The sequence below is a fragment of the Zootoca vivipara genome, chromosome 13, assembly GCF_963506605.1.
Source record: "Zootoca vivipara chromosome 13, rZooViv1.1, whole genome shotgun sequence".
Classification (NCBI taxonomy): domain Eukaryota; kingdom Metazoa; phylum Chordata; class Lepidosauria; order Squamata; family Lacertidae; genus Zootoca; species Zootoca vivipara.
Genome location: NC_083288.1, coordinates 41,236,220 through 41,260,340, shown reverse-complemented (window position 1 = coordinate 41,260,340; position 24,121 = coordinate 41,236,220). Strand labels below are relative to the sequence as shown.

The following is a 24,121-nucleotide window of genomic DNA, read 5'->3' as shown; positions in this document are numbered from 1 at the left end:
GGAGAAGAGAAGGTTAAGGGGTGATATGATAGCCATGTTCAAATATATAAAAGGATGTCATATGGAGGAGGGAGAAAGGTTGTTTTCTGCTGCTCCAGAGAAGTAGACACGGAGCAATAGATTCAAACTACAAGAAAGAATATTCCAACCAAAACATTAGGAAAAACTTCCTGACAGTAAGAGCTGTTCGGCAGTGGAATTTTCTGCCAAGGAGTGTGGTGGAGTCTCTTTCTTTGGAGGTCTTTAAGCAGAGGCTTGATGGGCATATGTCAAGAATGCTTTGATGGTGTTTCCTGCTTGGCAGGGGGTTAGACTGGATGGCCCTTGTGGTCTCTTCCAACTCTATGATTCTATGAACAGTTCTGCTTCACACCCTCCTTGAGTGTTTCTGCCTTGCTGGAATGTGTTCTTGAAGCCTGAGAATGCCTCTTGCTGGCCTGGGTGACGATGGAGAGGTGTGTGGTATACAAGCTAGCAGACTGCACAAAAGATAACAATTGCATGTGTGGCCTCGCAGCAAAGAAGATGGCCCTCAGGCTGGGGGGAGGGGAGATTCCCCATCTCTGACCTCCATGGTCCCTCTTGGTTAGGTCTTGGGTTCCTCAAGTAAGCCCATCCACAAATCACGCCTTAGTTTTCCGAAAGGAAGAAAGTATTTTGCACCCCCCTTTTTCTATTCACACAATAGCTCCTGCGACCTACGACAGAAACACCACAGGAGCTTCTAAACAAAAGCCAGTGTTTATTCTGGTTGGAATTAGTTTCCCATCAAATGTCCATGGCGATTCAAGCAACCCTGGTATTCCTGCCCGCAATGTCTATTTATCCAGCTGTTTATTGCCTTCAGGAGACATGGCTTCCATGCAGAGATAAGGGGTGGTCAGTCACGCCAAGTCACCTCCACTTCGTCCGTACGATACCTGCAGAAAGGTGGGAAAAGGCCAGACTGAGGCTGCGTTCGGGCAGTGATTTATTCTGTCTTCCTAACTTTCCCTTACTTATAAAAAAAATACTTGTTCTGTTTCCCTACCATTGAAGGCAGGGCTGGCAACAAAAATAAGGTTCAGCCATCTCCATTTGATAGCTGCTGAAGCAACATCAGCATAGCTGCCAAGTACCCCATTTCCCCCGGGAAACCCCCGTATTTTCTTACCGTTTCCTGCAGGTGTCCCGAATGGCAAAATACCCCGTATTCCCCCGGATTACAGAGCTCCTGCCGGTGGCCATGTTCTTCTGGTGCCGTGCTGGCACCGGAAGTCGCTTCTACGCACTTCCGGACATGCGTCGAAGCGACTTCCGATGCAGCTGTGCCCATTCCCAAAATGTCCGCCGCGCCAGAAGTCGCTTCTACGCATGTCCGGAAGTGCATAGAAGCGGCTTCCGGTGCCACAGCGCTGCTGATCCCGGATTTTCAATCCGGAACTTGGCACCTATGAACATCGGAGCTCTGCTCTCCTGCAGCACAGGCCTCGCCTGAGATCTGCACTCAAGATACCCTCCCCCACCTCACAAAACAAGGCACAGTCACCTCTGTGTAATCCATGAATCCTGAAGCGCAGTGATTTGCCCTGATCGGAACATCTCCCAGCCAGCTTGTGCAATCATGGCCCCATTGTCAATGCAGAACCTGGATGGAAAACGGGCAGAGAAGAACAATGGTTAAAGGGGTGTTGAGGTGGTGTCGGTGATGCTGGGACTTCTGGGCTCACTCCTAGCTTGGAGTTTTACTGCCTCTGTATTAATAAAACAATAAGCTGTGGGAGGCCACACGTCCACAAAATGCAAAGATGACATTTAGGTGCTTCTAGGTAAAGCTCGGGCAGTGGCGCTGTGGTCTAAACCACAGAGCCTAGGGCTTGCCAATCAGAAGGTCGGCGGTTCGAATCCCCGTGACGGGGTGAGCTCCCGTTGCTCGGTCCCAGCTCCTGCCAACCTAGCAGTTCGAAAGCACGTCAAAGTGCAAGTAGATAAATAGGTACTGCTCCGAAGGGAAGGTAAACGGCGTTTCCGTGCACTGCTCTGGTTAGCCAGAAGCGGCTTAGTCATCCTGGCCACATGACCCGGAAGCTCCCTCGGCCAATAAAGTGAGATGAGCACCACAACCCCAGAGTCGTTTGCGATGACCTAACCGTCAGGGGTCCTGTAAGGGGGTGGGCTTACAGGGAACAGCCACCCCTCATCAAATCCAGCTCTTCAAATGGCTCGGACAACAGCGGAGGGACAGGAGACAGGAAGGAGGAAGTGAGCGGAGCGGGCCAGGGCTCAGGCAGCATACAAGAGCCCTACCTGCAGCCTGTGATATCAGCAAGGAAGGAGGGGGCAGCAGAGAGTTCAAGCGGGGATACAGCAGAGGGGCGTCCTTTCAAATTCACCCCGGAACTGAGGCGATCAGCGGCTCGCAAAGGCAGGGGGAGGAGATTTGGGGTCCCCAAACTACTTGGCTGGGGGAGGAGCTGAAAAGCGCCATTGGGATAATCTGATAGTACTGAGTAGACATGTTTTCATGAAGCTCTTGCATTGTAAATAACTTTCACAATAAAAGTATTAAAGACAAGATGGTTTGGAGTGTCGTTGCTCAAGGGTAGCCAGCAACCACCCTGACAGGTCCCTTTACCTTTACCTTTAGGTAAAGCTCAATGCAGTATCATTCACAATGCAAGTTCCCTTATCTTGCGGTACAAATTTAACATTTGCAGTGGGAGAGCAAACTCTTATCTCGATCAAGGCCCATGTGAATAGAATCAAACTTGCTCAGCCTATAATTTGCATATCTGACAACTTTGCCCCGGCCCACAAAAGCTTCCAAAAATAAGGCTTTAAGATGCCATGAGATTCTTGGTTGCTTTTGCTGCAAAAGACTTTTTAACAAAAGGGCACAGCTACCCCTCTGCATTAACCATGTTTATGAGTTTGAAAAAAACAGGTTTGGAAAACCATTCTGCTGCAGACTCATGAGAGCCTGAATTTGGGAGGGTCTTGGAATGGAAGCAGGCAGGTGGAAGCTTACCTTTCATCCGTAGCAAAGAGTTTTGCTCCTCTTTCCTTGCACATGACTCCCATCATCTCCTGCAGCCGCTCGTTACCTGGAGAGGAAGAACACAGGGAATGCATGCTGTCCATTAAGTGAGGGCAGACAGACAACATGCCAGAAAAAGCACCTTTGTATGTTCGGCACCTGCCCGCCTCCAACAAGGGAAGAACCTAACTCAGGCATAGGCAAACTCGGCCCTCCAGATGTTTTGAGACAATTCCCATCATCCCTGACCACTGGTCCTGTTAGCTAGGGATGATGGGAGTTGTAGTCCCAAAACATCTGGAAGGCAGAGTTTGCCTATACCTGACCTAACTGGTGGGTGGGTGGGTCTCAGTCTTGGCTGTCTATAGCAGGCATCCCCAAACTGCGGCCCTCCAGATGTTTTGGCCTACAACTCCCATGATCCCTAGCTAACAGGACCAGTGGTCAGGGATGATGGGAATTGTAGTCCAAAACATCTGGAGGGCCGAAGTTTGGGGATGCCTGGTCTATAGCAAACCCAGCCTTCTTTAAGATCAGTTACCCCTAGGATAGTGTTCTTCAACTTTGGGTCTTGTTAGACTACAACGCCCATCTTCCACAGCCAGTTTAGCCAATGGTCAAGGATGATGGGAGTTGTAGTCCATCAGCATCTGTGGACCCAAGGTTAAAGAACACTGCCCTGGTAGTTTGGATTTTGTTTCCACAGAACAGCTGTGGGTATAAAATGAAGAACACACGAAGAGTCTACTGACCAATAGCCCATCTAGCCCAGCATCCTGGTCTCAAAGTGGCCAAACAGATAGATGCCCCTGGGAAGCCTGCAAACAGGACCTGAGCACAAAAAAGCCCTCTCCCCACCTGTGATTCCTAGCAACTGGGATTTAGTCATATGCTGCCTCTGGCTGTGGAGAAAGAACAGAGTTATTGTGTCTAGTAGCCATTGATAGCCTTATCCTCTGTGAATTTGCTTAATCCTCTTTTTAAAGATGTCCAAGTTGGTGACCATCTTGGATCAGGAATGGTAACTTGGGTTGAAATACATATGTGGAAATCTCCAAATTAGAAAGGGTCGAGTCAGAGCTTTTAAAGAAGCATTTGTTGCTGGATGAAACACAGGTGAGAAATTTGAGGATTTTGAAATGGTGGGGAAGCAATTAGATGTGACACCGTTCAACGGAGGCTGGAAACAAGAGGGTCCCAGCTCAGTTTTGAGAGCATACTGGGAGCGATGAGAAAGCACTGGGGAGGGGGAGCGACGCAGATGGAGCCACTGTATGGGTCAAATTGCTCTGAGGTCATGTTTGGGGAAGGAGAGATGGGAGGAGAATTCAGAAGGCGAACGGGGCAGCGGCTTCAGCCATTCGCACCACACTTGCTTGGTGACACCTACAGCCAACGCCGCCCACGATCAATGCCTCACGAGAGCCTGTGTGCGCCATGGCCCGTTCCGTTATCTCCACCAGCATAGCAAACAGAGTCTCCTGGTGGGCAGAGAGAAACCAAAACAGACAAAACAATTACGAAGGCATCCATTTTTGAGTCTCGTGTGTAGGCCACAGGTTGAGACCCCGGGCCCTGGATTTATGTGGGCATCATAATTAGGCACCCATTGCCACAGTGGGTGCCCTTGCCCACCCACTGGTCCCACCCTCTTCCATCTCTGGGCACAAAGTGTGTCACCCTCTCCTGCCTGCCCTGATGGGTAAGGAGAGGAACCAGGCCCTTCATAGTTGCTAAGCAACCTGCCACCTCTTTCTTAGTTGACCTGGAAGCAGCTGATACACTAAGTTGGTCCTCAAATAGGACTGAAAAGCAGCCGCTCAGGAGGAGGGACCAGAAATGCTTTTGCCCAACAGTGGGCAGCCTTGAAAGGCCCCCAAGAGCATCAGAAGATCCCAGCATCTCCAGACAGGGCTGAGAGAGATCCCCTACGTGAAACCCTGGAGAGCATCGATACCTGTCCTTGTAGACAATATTGAGCTAGAAGAGGCACTGGTCGTCCAACCCAAGCAACTTCCTATGTTCATATGGCAACCCTAGAGGCGGCATATCAGCCCCATCCTAGGCCTTGGTCTGGTTAGTTCCTCACCTGTAGAGAGAAGCAGAGGTCCTCCGGAGTACATTCTTTTGCAGCTAGCATCCTATGAGCCACTTCCTGCGCAGAGAGAGAAAGAGAAGGGGGGGGGGAATGAAGAAGGGTTGCCACCGTTTTTGCTGGCAAGGCTGCTGCGCAGCTACAAGCAGGCACAAGCTCGACCCGTTCTCCGGCCTTGAAGTCAGGCTATAGTTTGAAAGAAGTCCCATGCCTGTCATCCAGCACTCAAGGGCAGAAGAAACCCCAACACAGAGAGAGAAAAGTGGCATGGAAGATAACAAGATTGAACCTTACCTCTATATGAGACAAGATTCCCGAGAATGACACATCCATGCCTTTCACTGTATAGGGGAGTTCGACCAGCTTTTGGCCCCTGTGTAGGAAGCAAAATGTGTTAAGTCCCCCTCTCACAAACCCAAGGCTGTTTTATAGGGGCCCAGTCCCCTTAGAATCCGTTTTTTTAAAAATACACCTCAATGCGCTAGGCCTCATTTAAAAAGTGTGGGGAAAGGCATCCAATACGTGCACCTTCGGACACATTTACACGATTGTCTGTGACAGGAATGAAGTGGGGTGTGTGTGCGTTATATGTTTAATACATAAAACGAGTCTTCCCAAGGATATAGCTAGGCATTGGGTGACCTAAAACCTTGTTGATGAGAAATATACACAATGGGGGTATCTCAGGGATTTTCCTGCCACAAATAATCTTGTGAACTCACATTTTATTATTATTATTTACTTGTACAATAAATTTTATATTGTGTTAAATCGTTGTTATTCATTATTTTGCTTTTCATGATAAATAAAAATGTATTACCGGGTATATATTATTATTAAATATCTTTTTTTATCACCATCCCACTTTCCTTCTACGTGATGCCCTAACAACAACAACAACAACAACAACAACAACAACAATTTATTATTTATACCCCGGCCATCTGGCTGGGTTTCCCCAGCCACTCTGTTTCCAACAGAAAAATAAAATAAAATAATCGATTAAACATTAAAAGCCTCCCTAAACAGGGCTGCCTTCAGATGTCTTCTAAAAATCTGGTAGCTGTTTTTCTCTTTGACATCTGTTGGGATGGCATTCCACAGGGCAGGCGCCACCACCGAGAAGGCCCTTTGCCTGGTTCCCTGCAACTTGGCTTCTCACAACGAGGGAACCGCCAGAAGGCCCTCGGCACTGGACCTCAGTGTCCGGGCAGAACAACGGGGGTGGAGACGCTCCTTCGGGTATACTGGACCGAGGCCATTTAGGGCTTTAAAGGTCAGCACCAACACTTTGAACTGTGCTCGGAAATGTTCTGGGAGCCAATGTACTGGGAGCCAAGGCACAAGAGTCATGTCCCCCATTTTAGGGTCTTGCCAGCTGCCACACTCGGAGGACTTTCAGCATCCTCTTCTGCAGCCCCCCCCCCCCCCGAGTGAGGACGTGGTTCTCCTGTCATCCTCAGACTCTGGGAATGACTCCCTCTGTAGCTTCTGCTACTCTGCAGTCACGCAGGTGCACGAGACTGCAGAACTGGCCACAGGGCCCTTGAAGGGTTGCAGACAGTCCTCCCCAGGGACGTAGAACCACTGAAAGAGAAGACTCTGCCAGCCTTGGGGTAACTTAGGACCTTCGCTGGGAGAGCATCTTCCATACCTCAGCCAACAAGGCTCGCTGGAAGCTGTTCAGGGTCCTGATCTGCTGTGCCTTGACCTGACTTGCCTAGACTTGAAGAGACTAGAAGAGGTGCTGGTAATTGTGACTACTATCCCTGTGGGGGTCCCGATCCCCAGCTGAACAGGGTCTAGGTCCCTGCCCTGCAATCTCAGCTTTGCTTAGTAAAATTTATTATATATATATCGATATATATAAATTTCGCACATTGCATATAAAAGGCTGAAAATGGGGAATATAGCATTTGGGGAAAGCTCAGGAAGCCCAAAAGAATCCTATTAGGATGGACTTTTAGCAATTGGGGCTCAATCCCAATTTGGGATGCACCCCAAACAGGACACTTTTCCTTTTGCATTTATTGGCAATTCCTAGTCCCTTTTCTTCTCCCAAATTCTGGGTGTAGGTCAAACGATTACTGAACAACTTTCTCCGAAGCCGGGGTGGGATTGAGAATGAAACAGAATACCCAGTGCAACTCATGCAGCACGTGAAAAATTTAACATGTTTGCACAAAATGTGTGTATGTCTTTTTTTTTTTTTTTACATTACAGTACTCACTTCTTGGCCATCTGTTCAATGTTGTAGCCCGGGCTGGGATCGTTTGAGATCTAAGTCGAGAGAGGCAACACAGCTGTCAGTACTCTATACGGCCTCGTAAGGCACCATCACCCTTCCCATCACACAGAACCAGCCGGATCGACCATTGGAGAGCCATTTGGCTACGCACGATACTCATCCCGTGAGAGCAGCCCTACGAAATGAGAGTTCTAGCTGCTGAGCGACAATCAGAGAAAGGTGGAGAGGGATAGAATTTGCACACGAGGAGAAACGGGGAAGCTATCACTTGGCTTTCGCCTTCCATTTTCTGCATCTCTGGCAGCTGGTGTTCCCTTCTCTACCCCTTCCAAGTCATTAAGGAAAATCAGCCTCCAAGATGAAGGAGAAGGAGAGATAGAGAAGGGGAATGTAAACAGGAGGAGAGAAGAAATCAATTATTTCTCCATCGCTTTGTGTGTCACTTCTATCCCCCACCGCTCTCAATCTCAGGCAGGTAAGGTAATGGGCCCAGAGTGGCCTGGGGGGGGGGGCGGGGCGGAACTGGCCTGCTCTTATTTATTTATTTATTACATTTATATACCACTTTTTCCTTGAAGGAAATCAAGGCGGTGAACAAGTTTCTCCTCCCCCCCATTTTATCCGTAGTTCTCTCTAGGGCTGGGCGCTATATCAATATATCATTCAAAACCAGTTTGAAGTCCGTACAGTGACATCGGTTCCATAATTTTTGACCTGGCGATATACTGCGAACCATATGTGTGTGTGCTGTGCAAAAAATCATGACGCGACAAAAACTGTGAAGCTAGTCAGTGCCTCTACGTAGCTTCATCCTCATTTCAGGCGCGGTGACGTATCAGGATACCGCAGTGTTTAGCTGGTGACATATCGCGATGTCGAAAACCAGGTATCCTAGTTGTCTCTCCTTTCAATTGCTCACCTTCAACACCCGAGCAAAGCGGTCCAGGCAGTTCCCTACGGCGATGTCGATGGTTTCTCCAAATATACGATATCGGTGCTCAGAATACGCAATAACCTGGGTGTGGGGGGGAGAGGAGAGGAGAAAGAGAGGGGCAACATTACAACGATCAGGACACCTCCAGACCTTACGTCTAAAGCACACTCAGCGAGTGCTGGACTAGGGTTGAAATCTCCAAGCAGTGGGATGGGGAGGAGCCAGCCAATACAAAAGATGAAATAAATTAAGAGGGGGAAGAGCTTGGGAGAGAGCCTTTCTGATCCAGAGCCTTTCTGGATCAGCCCACAAGCCAGACCTGAGCACAAGAGCCCTCTCCCTGCCTGCAGTTTCCAGCAAGGATACTGCCTCCTACAATGTAAGTACAGTGGTACCCCGCAAGACGAATGCCCCGCGCGACGGAAAACTCGCAAGACAACAGCGTTTTGCGTTGTGCGAGGTGTCTCGCAAAACGAAGTTTTATATGGCCGTGCTTCACAAGACGAATAGGGACGCATTACAGTAAAGTCCCTTGCCCTCGCTGCCGTGCCGCGCTCGCCCTCGGGGATCCGCTGTTACCCGCTGCCGTTGCTGGCCCGGAATCGGCCCCCTCAGCGCCGCTGCCGTGCGCTTTCTACTGCTCGCCCTTGGGCCGGCCCGGGATCGGTCCCTCAGCACCAGCGCCGCCGTGCACTTTCTCTTGCTCACCCTAGGGCCGGCCCGGGATCGGCCCCCTCAGCGCCACCGCCACGCGCTTTCTCCCGCTCGCCCTAGGGCCGGCCCGGGATCGGTCCCTCAGCACCAGCGCCGCCGTGCACTTTCTCTTGCTCACCCTAGGGCCGGCCCGGGATCAGCCCCCTCAGCGCCACCGCCACGCGCTTTCTCCCGCTCGCCCTAGGGCCGGCCCTGGATCGGCCCCCTCAGCGCCGCTGCTGCTGCTGATCAGCTGAGAAGTGGGTACAGTACTCTACAGTGTACTGAGTGTTTGCGAGTGTGTGTGTGTGGAGGCAAGACGAATAGGAACACATTAATTAAATTTCAATGCATTCCTATGGGAAACCGTGCCTCGCAAGACAAAGTTTTCGCAATACGAAATGACTCGTGGAACGAATTAATTTTGTCTTGCGAGGTACCACTGTAGAGCAAAGTGGGACTACGACTCCCAGCATCCATGACCGTGGGCCATGCTGGCTGATGGAAACTGGAGAACGTCAACAACATATGGAGGGCCACAGGTTGCCCTCTCCTTGCTGCAGCGTTCAAAACACAGCAAGACTAGGCACGGAGAACTGCGGAAAGGGTAGGAAATATACATTTCACGCCCCCCCCCTCCCAAGGGGCTAACGGGTTCATTGAGAAGCACCCAAGTTCAAAACTCTGGATACCAGCTGCCGGGAATCACACCTGGGGAGAGTTGCTGTTGCATTTGGGTCTTCCTTGTGGGCTTCCCTGTGGGCCACTGTGAGAACAAGATCTTACCTGTGTGTTTCCACCGCTGACGTACAACACGGTCGGGTTCTGGGCACCAGTTATCAGCCTCCCCATCTCGATGTGCCCCACGCAGTGATTCACCCCAAGCAGAGGCTTCCCCCACAGCTGGGCCACCGTCCGTGCCACAACTGCTACAGTCACCAGTGGGGCACCCATGCCTGGACCTGGATAAGGGAGGGAAAAAGATGTTTAAGTCCAAGAGAAAGAGTGTGGAGTAGTGGTTAAGAGCGGTAGACTCGTAATCTGGGGAACCGGGTTCGTGTCTCCGCTCCTCCACATGCAGCTGCTGGGTGACCTTGGGCTAGTCACACTTCTCTGAAGTCTCTCAGCCCCACTCACCTCACAGAGTGTTTGTTGTGGGGGAGGAAGGGAAAGGAGAATGTTAGCTGCTTTGAGACTTCTTCGGGTAGTGATTCTTCTTCAACAGGACCAGATGGAATTTGCCTCTCTCACATCCTGTTCGCGACTGTGCTTTCCTCAATACTCTCTTCATTGTCTCCATCCAAGAACTATTAGTGTTATTATCATAAAACTGCCACCTTATAAAATGTGGGATAAAATAGAAAATGTGGTCCTCCGGGCTTCTATCTCTGGCCCTCAGACCTCTGCTCATGCCCCTCCCCCTCGCTGGACCTGCCCCACACTAGCTCAAGTGCTTTCACCTGGCTGAAATGTTTCCTTGAACTGTGGTAATGCTGCCTCTTGTTTGCTGAATGCAGAGAGATGCATTTGAAGGAACCTCCGACCTGGTCTTCAAGGGCACCCGTCTGGTGAGTCTCTTTGAGGAATCAAAAATGGCGGCTGCCCAGCAAGAATTATGTGAGGGACTCACCCTTGGTGAAAGCCACAGCATCAATGTCCTGTGGCTTCAGCCCAGCCTCCTGTAGGGCCTCCTGCAGCACAGCAAGGACACAAGCCCGGTGGTGGCACGCAGTGTCACTTGGCAAGAAACCTGGAATGTGGAGGGAGAAAAAAGGCATCAGGACAGGGAGGCATGGAAAGTTTAAAAGCTGAAGGCAGATCTCTTAAGGAGGGCTGTGTAAATTCAGTGTATATTGCACCCCCTTCTCTCTGTACACACTCCTCTGCACTAGAATCCCAAATTGTGTATCAAGAAAAGAATTACGCAAATGCTTGTAGAACTTGGAATGGTAAGGAAGAAGCGTACTCAGGGCTGTGTCTGCGTACACTGAGATTCTGCAAATAATTCAAATCCTGAAGATTACAGCTTTTTTTAAGAAAAAACAGCAGCCATGTTCCTAAACCTTACGATGGAGAAGCTATGCTTGAAAGTGCATTGGCAAAGCTGATGGACTTTGCAGAACTGGTGAAACTGACGGGAAGAATCCTGAACCTGCGAGATCAAGCATTCCAAAAGGACTGGAACAATTTTATATTATACTAGCTGGCCCGGCCACGCATTGCTGTGGCTCATCCCTGTGACTGCCCCCACCCTGTTCCGACCCATGACCTATTCTGCCCCCCCCACCCCCCAGCTCATCCCTGTGACTCCCCCCACCCTGTCGAGATGCTGTGGAGAGGGAAGCTTTCCTAGGTGTAGTACCAGTGTAGCCATCACTAGTGGGCGCTGTTTTGCAACCTCTCCTGTGCTCCCAGCATTCCCGGCTGTCTGAGTTGTGTGTTCGGGAAAAGTGGGTTTTACCTGCTTTACCTGCCATAGGTGTGACATCTATCTACGCAAACGGTATGCAAACCCTCGCATATCCGCATGGGACGTTGTGTCCAAAATTGAACGCGATCGGTCAAGCGGTTTCAGTGAAAAGTGGAGACCAACAAACATGTCCCTTTTACATTTATATATATATATAAATTTGAAAGACAACCGTAAGCAATTAACATCATTAGCAGGGTTATCTGAAGGTTTGTAAGATGAAACTGCTACCTATTCAGGTTGAGTAATATAATATTTTAGGTAATGATGTAACAAGGATAGGAAACGAAGCGAAAGGTAAAGATGCAAAGTTTAATTTTGTAAACCACAAGACGGGAGGAAGGAAAGTTGTTAGGCTAAACTGAGATAAAATAAGAGGATGTGATGTGATGTTACATAATGTGATTATATGCAAAACCAATACAAAATTATTTTTTAAAAAATGAAAGTGCATTGGCAAGGTCGGCTGCAGTCTCAGAAGCCAGAGAGACAGTCAAATAGTGCCCTGCCCGTAACTAGCAAAATGGGAATTAATAAAGAAACCTGGAATTATGCAAAATGTAATTCCAGAACGGCAAAAGGGGGGGGGGAAGAGACTCACTCAAAGTTGTTCAATTCACATACCTTGCATAGGTTCTGGTTTGGTGTAGGATTTGGACATAGCACAAAATATGACATTCCTTCAGTGCAGGGTACATGCACCCCAGGGAACACAGGGCGGAGGAATAACGTGGTAGAAAGGCTACTCACCCTGCCCCGGAGGGGTGACATATGTTCGCCGAGGGTTGCTCAGCACCTCTCCATCCCGCACAATCCCCACTCCAATCTTGTTGGCACTGCCCTCAAAGCCTATCACCACAGGCATAGCATCCTGGAAAGCCAGAGAGAGAGAAGAATTTTATTTTGTTGTAAAGAGGCACCATATTGCCTCCAACCCACCGGAGGCAGTTTTAGCGTAGCATGACCAGTTTTGGCCGCACTGGGCACTGCACTGCAAAGGGGCACCACATCAATGCTGTAGAACAGAGCACAAGAAGCACGTGCCAAATTTTCATGTTGCACAGGGGGGTGCTGTAGAAATTTGAGCGCCAAAGTCTGCCACTGAGCCCACTATGAAGAAAACAGAGTTCTGTACAATCACAAACACATATCAGAACCACCACCACCCCCACCCCCCATTTCCCACTTCTCCCTTCCCTGCCCTACCTGGTAACTTATTTATTTATTGCATTTCTATCCCATCTGCAAGGAGCTCAAGGTGGTGTTCCTGATTCTCCTGCTCCTCATTTAATCCTCACAGTAACCCTGTGAGGTAGGCCATCTGAGAAGTGATGACAGACTCAAGGTCATACAGTGAGCTTCATGGTAGAACCCTGGTATTCAGGTCCTTATCTGACAATCTAAACTGGCTCTCCATGCTGTTATAATAAGCATGCAGTAGCAGCCATGCAGTTGACAGGCAGAGATGCCTGTCCACTTTTTTTGCCACCCTGGTGGGCATGTGCAAGAAGGTGGCTAAAGAGCATGTGCTTGACATTTGTATGACCTGAGATTTTTCTCTTTCTATCCAAGATTTAGCTCAGGCTTTAGTTCCACTGGGAGAAAAAACAGGGCAGTTCCAGCTCTGGCTACCAGGTTTTAATAAAGTCGTTGACAAAAAAAAAGGGTATTCAGGATGGTGTAGGTTTTGCAAACTCAGTCCAGGTTGAAAAGGCTGAGCCAGTTTAGCTTGGAGAAAATTAAGGGGAGATGGTGGCAGTTGCCTCCAAACATCTGTTACTTTGAAGATGGAGCAGACTTGTTCTCTGTTGCTCTAGTGGTTAGAACTAGAATGAATAGGTAGAAATTGCAGAGATTTGGGCCAAATTTTTATGGGAAACTTATTAACTGTAAGGGCTCTTTTACGGTGAAGCAGATTGCCTCTGCAGGCGGTTGTGGACCACAACTTCCATCATCCCTCACCACTGGCTGCACTGGTTAGGGCTGATGGGAGTTAGAATCCAATAGATAGACTGTGCGCTATTGGGTTAACCCAGGCATCCCCAAACTTTGGCCCTCCAGATGTTTTGGACTACAATTCCTATCATCCCTGACCACTGGTCCTCTTAGCTAGGGATCATGGGAGTTGTAGGCCAAAACACCTGGAGGGCCGCAGTTTGGGGATGCCTGGGTTAACCCCTTTTAAGGACCTGAAATGAAGGGTTCTCGCCTTGATCTCGTCTTCCATCTGTGGGAGAGGGATGTTGCACGTGTGAATCAGGGACCTCCGGGGGCCCTGCCTCCTCCTACTAGCATTTCAGAGCATTTGCTTAGCGCACTGGGAGCTGCAAAGAAATAGCCAGAGGCGGGCTTACAATCTCTTCCGGCCCCCAGTTCAGAGGGTGGCGATGGGCTCCACGTGGGTTCTCTGTCTCTGACCCAGGCAGGGTCTCCCCGCTTCCGTGTCTTTGCCCTGATCCAAGTTTGCAGCTGCGAGATGATGATGATGATGATAAGAGGAAGAACCGGGGGCAGGGATTGGAGGGGGAAAGGCGGGGGGGGGGAAACTCGGGAGAAATTTAAACTGCAGCGCCTCTTCCTCTTTGATTTTAGGCAACGAGAAAGAGGCAGAGAATCTAGAGATAGAAAAAGGCAATCAGCTCTCGACTTCCGGTTTTCATTCGGCCATCTCCATAAGCGGGGGGCTCGCAAGCATAGGCATTTTAATAACAATTTTTTTAAAAGCACTGCTTCTCTTTAAGAGCCTTACTGGATCAGACCCAGCGCCACATTCTTATCATCGCAGAAGGCAGCGAGATGCCAACCCCTGGCATGAACGCCTGGCTCTCTCACTCCACCTGCGAGTCCTAGTTACTCACTGGCATTCAGAGGGATGCTACCTCCGGCAGTGGAACATGGTCATCTTTTAAAAAAAAAATCCTGTGCAAACTCTCTCGCCACCCCCGATTTACTGTATTTTATTTTGCAGTGGCCGGCGTCCCACAGTTCAACTGAGAACCTAAGGTGTTGGTATAATTTCCATTAAAACTTGTGACTCCCCTTTGGGGCGGAGGCTGCCCGGAGAGAGTCCCGCTACGTCATCAAACAGCGAACTTCTTCTACTCCCTCTCCACGTGACACACTCTAAGTTTCTTTAACCCCTTCGTGCCACTACGGTCCATAGCCTTTCCTCCATCAAAACCAAGGCATCTCCCCTCTCGCTTTCACAATTAGAGCCCCGCCCTCTCAGGCCCTTTTCAGCAACCTGTGTCACGTGATACAAATCCACTCCACGTGCTTTTCTCCGGGGCTCTCCATTCTCCTTGCGCGCGTGCGAGCTCTGCAGTCTCCGCCTTTGTCTCTGGGCAGCGCAGGGATCCTGGTGCGGTAAGGAGAAACAATTGGAGTTTGATCTTAGCTGCTTATTAGCTATTATTTAATTTTATTAATTGCATTATTTATACAAAAACGAAGGGGGAAGCTGGTCTTCTGTCTTTGCAGAGGGAGAGTGTATTGATAAGGTGGTTTCTCCTCCCCGCTTTTTGTTCCCCCTTCTCCCTGGAAGGCCTTTAAAGGTGCCCTTAAAAGTTGTGCGGCAGGTAAAATCTCAGCTGGTGCTGATTTCATTATAGTTGCATGGCGGGGCGGGGGGGGGGGGGACCCACAACCCACAACCCACAGCCCAGTGGTGCATATGCAATCGTAGTTGCATAGCGGTTCAAAATCCAGTTGGTTCAGAATTCATCGTGGTTGCATGACAGGTAAAATCGAACAGGTTCAGCCCCCCCCCCGTTGCATCTTGCTAAGATTTGAATTAGCCAGAAGCTTAATCCAGTCTAGTGTCTATGCCTCCTCATATATTATTTCTGCGCTCTGGGCAGCTGTCAGGGCACTGTCATTTGAACTGGGGGAATTATCATAATTGGCTAAGAATGAGCAGATATTTGTAGAGCAAAAAGACACTTTGCTGGGTGGAAATAATAAATAAATAAAAATAAATAATAACTAGGGGATTTGTCTTAAGAAAAGCCTGCCGGATCAGGCCAAAGGCCCATCCAGTATCCTGTTCTCATAGCAGCCAGCCAGATGCGTATGGGAAGCCCATAAGCAAGACTTGAATGCCAACAGCACTCTCCCCACTTGTGATTTCCGGCAAATGGTATTCAGAGGCACAACACAGTCATCTCATCTTTATCCACCGTGAATTTGCCTAATCTTTTAAAGCCACCAAAGTCAATGGGATTTATGGCACTAGAAGGTGCCGGTTTGGGAGTGTTTACCATAATGATTCTTCCTCCCCAGAAGACGACTTCGCTGCTCAATAGCCTGCTGCAGGCGAGGTTGCACTGCCAGCTGCCTAGGGTAGGATCCAGGTGGGCACCTACGATGCCAAAACGGGGCAAGAAGAAGGAAGGTGAAGCCCTTCCTGAGGAGAAGGAGGCAGTAGCAGGTCGGTGTCTTCAGTCTTGGCAATAAAGATGGATTTGAATGTGGATGAGGCTTATAGGATACTTGTGATAGATATTTTTAGGACTCACCCTATTCTTGTGGCTATAATTTGTTTTAAACTTTTTAATATTCATATATTTAATGCTGTAACCTGCTTTGGTACTATTTTTGTGAGGGATGGATAAGAAATTAAATTATTTTTATCATTACTACTACAGTGGAACCTCGGCTTACAACTACCTCTGTTAATGAACGCCTCCGTTTACAAACGCCGCGGACCCAGAAGTGTTTACATCCGGGTTCCGCGGCGTCAGATGCGCAGATCGCTTCTGCGCAGCTCGTGCATGCGCAGAAGCGATCCAATTTCCATTATGGCATCAGCCAGGTGATTGACAGTTGCAAGCCTCAAAGAGCAGGCAGGCTTACTTACCTTCGATTTTAGTGCTGTGGGCCCATCTTTCAATGAGGTGTCACTATCTTTCCACCTAACTAGCCTTCCCCACAATGTTACTGTGAACATAAAATATTGGGATGGGGAGAAAGAGAACTTTGTACACTGCCTTGAACTCTGCGAAGGAAATGTATTAATGAAGCAAGTAATCTATTTTATTATTTATACATGTAGTGGTACCTCGCTAGACGAATGCATCACAAGACGAAAAACTCGCAAAACGAAAGCGTTTTGCGATTTCAATGGAGACTTGCAAGACGAAGTTTCCTATGGCGTGCTTTGCAAGACAAATTTTTTTCGTCCCATAGGGTGCCTCGCAAGACAATTTTTTTTCCGTCTTGCGAGGCACCCTATGGGAAACCACACTTCAATGCGTTCCTATGGGAGCCGCTTCGCAAAACAAATTTTTCGCTATACAAAGCGACTCGTGGGACGAATTAAATTCGTCTTGCGAGGCACCGCTGTAATAAATAATATTGCATGCCCAGCGGGTTGTATACTGCTTTGTAGCTGAATAGGAATTTGAACCCTGGTCTCCTAGGTCCTAGCTCAACCCTCTAACCAACACACTGGCTTGTAATTCTACGTTGCTAGCCCTGGAGTTAAGTAAAACCACTTCCCTGGTGGAGGTGTTCCTCTGCCCCAGTCTTGGTTACTGTGTGGCATCTTTATATGTGTGTTTGTTTTCTGTGGTGAATGAATGAATGACACACATGTGTTTGGATCCAATTTTGCAAATAAATCCACAGAACTAACCAGCCTACCTCCCCACCCCCAATCCACTAGGCTACACTGACAGTATTCAGATACTAGTGTATTTCAGCCCGTTCAATAATGGGCGCTAGAACATCCTGGGGTTCGGAGAAGCGCTTGCGCAGCGCTTCTCCAAACCCTGGGACCTGTCCTTGCTGTCGGCGGCAGGGGGACAGGAAAGCGCTTGCGCAACGCTTCTCCGAACCCCGGGACCTGTCCTTGCTGGACGCACACACGTGCGCGCTCCCCCCCCCCCGCCAACGCTCAGTCCAGCCAGGAGCGGCGGTTGGCAGCCGCAGGGAAACGATAGGTGGGGGGAGAGCGCGTGTGTGTGTGCGTCCAGTCTCTGCTGTCCAATCCCTGTGTCCCTGGGGCCCATGCGCAGTAACCCAGGGACACACGGGAAATCTGGATGCAGAGACACTTGGACTTTTGTTATATAGGATGGACAAAAAAAAAGAAAAAAAAGAAAAACTGATGCTTATAAACCACCACTACATAGTTTCTTGGAGGAAAATGTTATTTGCTAGAATAGATGAAATCGGGCAAGTAGGTATTTGCAAACCTTACAGGGAACCCCGATGTCTCTTATGACTGATGAAAAGGGATTTGTTTCTTACTCTTCACTCTTTATTCTTGCCAGAACCAGAGCCTAAGAAGGCTAAGAAAGGTGGGGCGAAAGCTGAGAAGGAGGCCGATGGTCCAATCCTGTACCAAGACCCCCCTGACAAACTCACCTCTCCCAGTGGCAAGAAATACACCTTGAAGGTCACCTCCTGGAATGTTGACGGGATCCGAGCCTGGTTCAAAAAGAAGGGGCTGGAGGTAAGGCATAAGAATAGGCTCAGCCGGTGGAGGCTGACCCCTGCGGGGGAGTGGGGGGGCACTGCCCCCCTAACCCCAGTCTGCCCTCACAGCCCCATCTGCCTGCCTTCCTGCTTGCATCTTGTCCTGCCGGCTGCTTCCTCCTCCATCTCAGTCTTGCCCCTTGGAGACAAAATGAGAATGGAGCTGGCCAGGCCTCTCTCCTTGGCTGGCTGTCCCCCTGCTTTATGGGCTCCCTGCCTTCCACCCTACCAGAATCTGACCTGGGATCCATTTATCCCATGACTGTTCATAGATCTTGCTCCCCTCCTCCATGAATTTTTTAATTCCATTTCAAAGAGGCCGTCGCCGCCACATCTCGTGGTCCGTGAATTCCACAAATTGGATCTGGGTTCCATGAAGGAGTCCTTCTCGTTTGCGTGTCCTGGATCTGATGCCAGTTATTTGGGTGACTCCTCCTGAATGCAAGGAATGGTGTGGGACGTAGATCTTCCCCCTCCCATGTGCCTCCCTTCTCTCTCTGTACTTTATTTTGAGAATACAGTCATACCTTGGTTTAAGTACGCTTCGGTTTGAGTACTTTCAGTTTAAGTACTCCGCGAACCCGTCTGGAATGGATTAATCCACTTTCCATTACTTTCAATGGGAAAGTTCGCTTCAGGTTAAGTACACTTCAGGTTAAGTACAGACTTCCGGAACCAATTGTGTACTTAAACCGAGGTACCACTGTAATTTGGTAAAAAGCTTATACAGTATTGAGTCTCTTTAGTGATTCCCCCAACCCCAGTATCTAAAGTAGAAAAAGCCCCACATGCTGTAGTTCAGAAGTGGGGAGATTGTGGTCCTTCAAATGTTGCTGGACTCCAAATCCCATCAGCCCCAGCCATCGTGGTATGATGGGAATTGGAGTCCCCGACCTGGAGGGCCACAGCTGAGCTACGTTGGAGGAAAGCCTCTGCCTGGCGGTTTGTCTCCTTCCCTGCTCCCCTTCCACCTTCGTTACAGCCATTTCCCCCTAGTTGTGCTTCACCATGGCTACCCATTGCGTTAAATGTTTCCTTGGAGATGATGCAGGCCCTCAAGGGATAGTTGCATTCCCACCCTCTCGTAGAGACACAGTTAGGAGCCAGTGGTATGGCAACCAGATGTCCTCCTGGGTAAACCAGGGAATCCCCCTGGGGCTGCAGGAAGCAAGCAACTGAGCCGATAGGCTGGGATTAAAGCTCTTCCCCTCCCAGAACAGACTTCTCAGTAGGGATGTAGGAGTGCAAGTAGAGCTGTAACAAAATGTTGCTGTGCAGAATGCTCCCATTCTGGGTGCCAGCCAGCCAGGCCTTTTTGCAGGATGCTCCATTCCATTCTCCCACCTGGCTTTCTTTGTCATCTCTCCCCCACCCCCCACCCCCAATACTCAGCATTTCTTTGCATGCTCAGACTTTATTGGGCTAGGTTTTTAGTTTTGTTTTATAGGGATGTTCTTCCTCTTCACGTTTTTGCTCCCCTAAAGCTTACAGTGGTACTTCGGTTTAAGTACACAATTGGTTCCGGAAGTCTGTACTTAACCTGAAGCGAACATTCCCATTGAAAGTAATGGAAAGTGGATTCATCCGTTCCAGACGGGTCCGCGGAGTACTTAAACTGAAAGTACTCAAACCGAAGCATACTTAAACGGAGGTGTGACTGTTTTTGCAAATATTGGGGATCCCCAGATCTTGCTTGACGCCCCTCTCTTGTTTCTGTGCAGTGCTGTTTTGGTACATAAGACCCAAGGAATTTGGGAACTGTGACGGTTATTAGTATGTGTCCGTTGTACTCCATATTGTCAGTGATGACTGGCAATGGCTTTCTGGGTTTCAGACGTGGGTCTTATGCCAGCCATTCTTCGAGATGTTGGGGAAGCATGTTGAAGACGGCATATAAGTGAATAAATACACATTTTTCTACGTTTTATCATCACAGCACTGCTGTGAGGGAGTTTTGCCTGAGAGGGCAACAATTAGTCCACAATCAGCAAGCTTCATAACCGGGTGGGGATTTGAACCCAGGTCTCTCTGGTCCTAGAGTTGACTCTATTACTACTACAATTGTACCTTGGTTGACAAACACCTTGTGACTCAAACGTTTTGGCTCCCGAACGCCGCAAACCCGGAAGTGAGCGTTCGGTTTGCGAACGTTCTTTGGAATCTGAACATCTGACGCAGCTTCCGTAGCTTCTGATTGGCTGCAGGAAGCCGCACCTTGGTTTCCAAATGTTTTGAAAGTCCAGCGGGACTTCCGGAACGGATTCCGTTCGACTTCCGAGATAGGACTGTACTACTACACCACACTAAGGCTCAGCTGGTAGAGCATGAGGCTCTTAATCTCAGGGTCGTGGGTTCGAGCCCCACATTGGGCAAAAGATTCCTGCATTGCAAGGGGTTGGACTAGATGACCCTCATAGTCCCTTCCAACTCTACAGTTCTATGACTCTAGGAATCCCTTCAGTACGAAGCTAGTTTCGTCAGCAACCTAACCCAGGCCCCTCTCTCAGTCTGCTCCCCACCCTGCTAAATCCAGTTTTTCTTTTCGCCTCCAGGCTTGATTATTGTAATTCGCTTTAATTAAATTTTAAATTTAAACTGTATTTTTACTCGCATTTTAATTGTTTTTCTTTCTTTTACGTCTTATTGTAATTTTATTGGTGTCAGCCGCCCTGAGTCCGGTTTTGACTGGGGAGGGCGGGGTATAAATAAAAATTTATTATTATTTATTTTTCATGAGAAGATGGGAGACCTGACCTAAAGCCATCTCTCCCCACAGTGGGTGTGTGAGGAGAAGCCAGACATACTCTGCCTCCAAGAGACAAAATGTGCGGAAAAACAGCTGCCGGCCGAGATCCGGGACCTGGCCGACTATCCCCACAAGTACTGGGCCTGCTCTGATGACAAGGAAGGCTACAGTGGGGTGGCCCTCCTCTCCAAAGCCAAGCCTGTAGATGTCACCTACGGTATCGGTAAGGACTTCTGAAACCCCATGACAACCTGTACTGGCCCTCCAGGCCTCTTGTCTGGCCCCCAGAACTCTCCTCAGGCCTTGCCTCTCTTGTCTGGCCCTGTCTTCACACCTCAAGTGTTTTTATGTGGCTTGAACGTGTCCTTGAACTCTGATGGCTTTCACTTGTCCAGATGGAGAATAGAGAGGAACGTGTGTAGAAACTGTGTGAACGTAACATTTGTATGAATTACTTTACCCACTTTCCCCTCTGGCCTCCCCCGCCACCGGCATGTGGCCCCTGGAAAGTTGTCCAGACAGAAATGCGGCCCACGGGCTAATAAAGGTCCCTCACCCCTAAACTACACTGTCCTCTGCCACAAATCTATCCTGGGTTGTCTGCAAGTCCTGTGTTTCTTTTGCTTTTGAACGATGCCCTTGTTTATCTTACAGCTAGCATAAACAATGGTCAAGGATCATGCTGTAGTCCAAAACATCAGGATTTTTTTACAATTTTCACTGTTAATCAGTTTGGGACAATTGGTCAACTGCCGGGTCTTGCATAGTCCCTGGCGAGGTGCTTTGAAAAGAGCCCTGTAGACAAAAGAGAAAAAGGTCACCTGGCGACAGCTGGTGTGGTGTAGTGGTTAGAGTGTTGGGCTATAACCTGGGAGACCAGGGTTCGAATCCCCACTCTGCCTTGTAGCTCACTTGGGCCAGCCACCGTCTCTCAGCTGGTGTATGTAAGTGTAAGAAAAGGGGTATATAAATCAAAAGAAGAGTTTGGATTTGATATCCCGCCTTATCACTACCCGAAGGAGTCTCAAAGTGGCTAACATTCTCCTTTCCCTTCCTCTCCCACGACAAACACTCTGTGAGGTGAGTGGGGCTGAGACTTCAGAGAAGCGTGACTAGCCCAAGGTCACCCAGCAGCTGCATGTGGAGGAGTGGAGACGCGAACCCAGTTCCCCAGATTACAAGTCTACTGCTCTTAACCACTACACCACACTGGCTCTCAAACAAACATTGTGACTCAAACTCTGCCTGCAAGGCCTGAAGGAGACCTAGGTTCCCCACCAGATCCAGTTGTCCGCTCTGCTGCTCCTGTAACCAGTGACTGTTTCCGTTCTCTGCCCCTCCTGCAGGCGAGGAGGAGCACGACAAGGAAGGCCGGGTGATCACGGCCGAGTTCCCCTCCTACTTCCTGGTGACGGCCTACGTCCCCAATGCGGGCAGGGGCCTGGTGCGACTGGAGTACCGCCAGCGATGGGACGTGGCCTTCCGCTCCTACCTGCAAGGCCTGGCTGCCCGCAAGCCCCTCGTCCTCTGCGGGGACCTCAACGTGGCCCACCAGGAGATCGACCTGAAGAACCCCAAGGGCAACAAGAAGAATGCCGGCTTCACCCCCGAGGAGCGGGAGGGTTTCGGGAAGCTGCTGGAGGCCGGCTTCGCCGACACGTTCCGCCACCTCTACCCCGACACCCCCTACGCCTACACCTTCTGGACCTACATGATGAACGCCCGGGCCAAGAACGTGGGCTGGCGGCTCGACTACTTTGTGGTCTCCAAAGACCTGCTGGAGAACGTCTGCGACAGCAAGATCCGATCCACAGCCCTGGGGAGCGACCACTGCCCCATCACCCTGTACCTGGCTGTCTGATGGAGATACAAGGGGATGGAGAGGGCGGTTACTAACATGGGTCCTCTGATATTGCAGCTGGAGCCCAGAGGTGGATAGAGTGACCCGGCCCTAGAAAACCTAAAAGTCCTGCTTGTGGGATTTGAGAAAACGCCAGGGGTTGCCAACACAGTGCCATCCAGATGTCTTGCTCTTGGGAGGTGCAATCCACAACATCTAGAGGGCATTATGGTGGCAAACTCTGGTCCATGTTCATGCCCACTCTTCTCTAGTGGGGGCTTCAAATTTCCCTGGTATTTGTTCACAGCAGGATATCTGCAGAGGGCGCCCACTGGGTTGCCTGCTCCTGATCTGGGAGACCGCCTCTTTTGCAGTTCTGCCTCTCCCCAAGGATGGTTTGGGGCTTGTGAAATGGTGCAGAGTGCTGGGGGAATCCAGTGCTGCAGAAGTTCATGCACCACCACCACCACCCCCCCCCCCCCGCTGCCTGTTGCGAGTCAGCAGGGTCTGGTTTTCCCCTCTAGAGCAGGTGGGAGTCAAGAGGCGGGAGATGCAGGGTAAGCCATATGGTGTCTTTCTGACTCCAGGCTGTTAAATGTGAGGTTGGTATTGCCGGTTCAGCAGCTGGCAACCCTTGTGCGATGTAGTTCTCGAAAGTGGAAGCTTCTCTGGTATTTAGGAAAAGCTAAGAGTTTTCTCTTTCCAACTCCTTTGGCCTCCCCTCCCTTATTTTTCTACCTAGCAGCTACCCGTTTTCTCCTTACAAAAGGCTGCCCCCCTCCTCTAGGCAGCAATGGTGCTCCGAGACAAAAGATTTAACTCTTCTGGAAAAAAGTGCATTAAACTTTCCTTTATATATATATAAAATGTAAATTTCTACAGCTGTCCTGGTTATTTTTGCGGCATTATTCTCAAGGTTGGAGGGTCAGCAGAGGTGAATGGGCACTGCCACACCAACGCTCAGTCTGCCTTCCCACTTCCAGCCAGCCCAAGGGGTCACCTGACCTGTCAGCTTTAGTCTCTGTTACCCCTTGTGTCACTCAATAGGGGAGACCATGGGGACAGGCTCCACCTAGTATTTGGCTCCGTTCCAATGGGCTTCAGCCACTATAGTTGGAGTCTTGAGTGATGGTCTTCCTCCCTGCACCCTGCTAATGACTATTTGCTTCATTTTTATCCTGTCCATCTCCCAGAGTCACAGGAATTACTTTCCCCATCTGTTGGATCCTCCAAGAAACCTATGAGGGAGACCTCTGGCAATGACTGACTCATGGTCATCCAGCGACTATCACACTTGAATGAAGATTTAAATGCAGGTCTCCCTAGCACAAGGGTAGCCAACGTGGCACCCTCAGTTCAGATATTCTTGGACCAAATCTCCCTTGACCTTTGGCCGTGCTGACTGGGGCTCATGGGAGTTGCAGTGGACAATAGGTGGAGGGTCCCACATTAGCTACGCCTGTAATAGCCTCAGCCTGACAGCAACCCTGGCTCTAGATTACTATATACCATGTCACCTTTTTTCTCCACATGCAGCCTATTGCAGCTGAATTAGTTGAATTCTATTCTATTCTATATACTGCTTTTAAGGTAAGCATC

At 49.6% G+C, this 24,121-nt stretch overlaps 2 protein-coding genes across 2 annotated transcripts; one reads left to right on the top strand and one right to left on the bottom strand.

Annotated features, from left to right (window-relative positions):
* Window positions 1–857: 857 nt before the first annotated feature.
* OSGEP (O-sialoglycoprotein endopeptidase) lies at window positions 858–14,066 on the bottom strand. The gene is made up of 12 exons (XM_035137079.2): window positions 13,811–14,066; window positions 12,207–12,327; window positions 10,617–10,736; window positions 9,773–9,948; window positions 8,279–8,374; window positions 7,342–7,391; window positions 5,406–5,484; window positions 5,106–5,171; window positions 4,407–4,497; window positions 3,008–3,083; window positions 1,529–1,627; window positions 858–920 (listed from the first exon to the last, which is right to left on the bottom strand). The coding sequence occupies exons 2-12, from the start codon at window positions 12,319–12,321 to the stop codon at window positions 881–883; spliced, it is 1,008 nt and encodes a 335-aa protein (XP_034992970.1). The 5' UTR covers window positions 12,322–12,327; window positions 13,811–14,066; the 3' UTR covers window positions 858–880.
* Window positions 14,067–14,679: 613 nt separating this feature from the next.
* APEX1 (apurinic/apyrimidinic endodeoxyribonuclease 1) lies at window positions 14,680–23,247 on the top strand. Its single transcript, XM_035135883.2, has 5 exons — window positions 14,680–14,822; window positions 15,738–15,885; window positions 17,732–17,913; window positions 20,713–20,905; window positions 22,029–23,247. Exons 2-5 carry the CDS (start codon window positions 15,822–15,824, stop codon window positions 22,541–22,543), a joined length of 954 nt encoding a protein of 317 aa, XP_034991774.2. The 5' UTR covers window positions 14,680–14,822; window positions 15,738–15,821; the 3' UTR covers window positions 22,544–23,247.
* The last annotated feature ends 874 nt before the right edge of the window (window positions 23,248–24,121 follow it).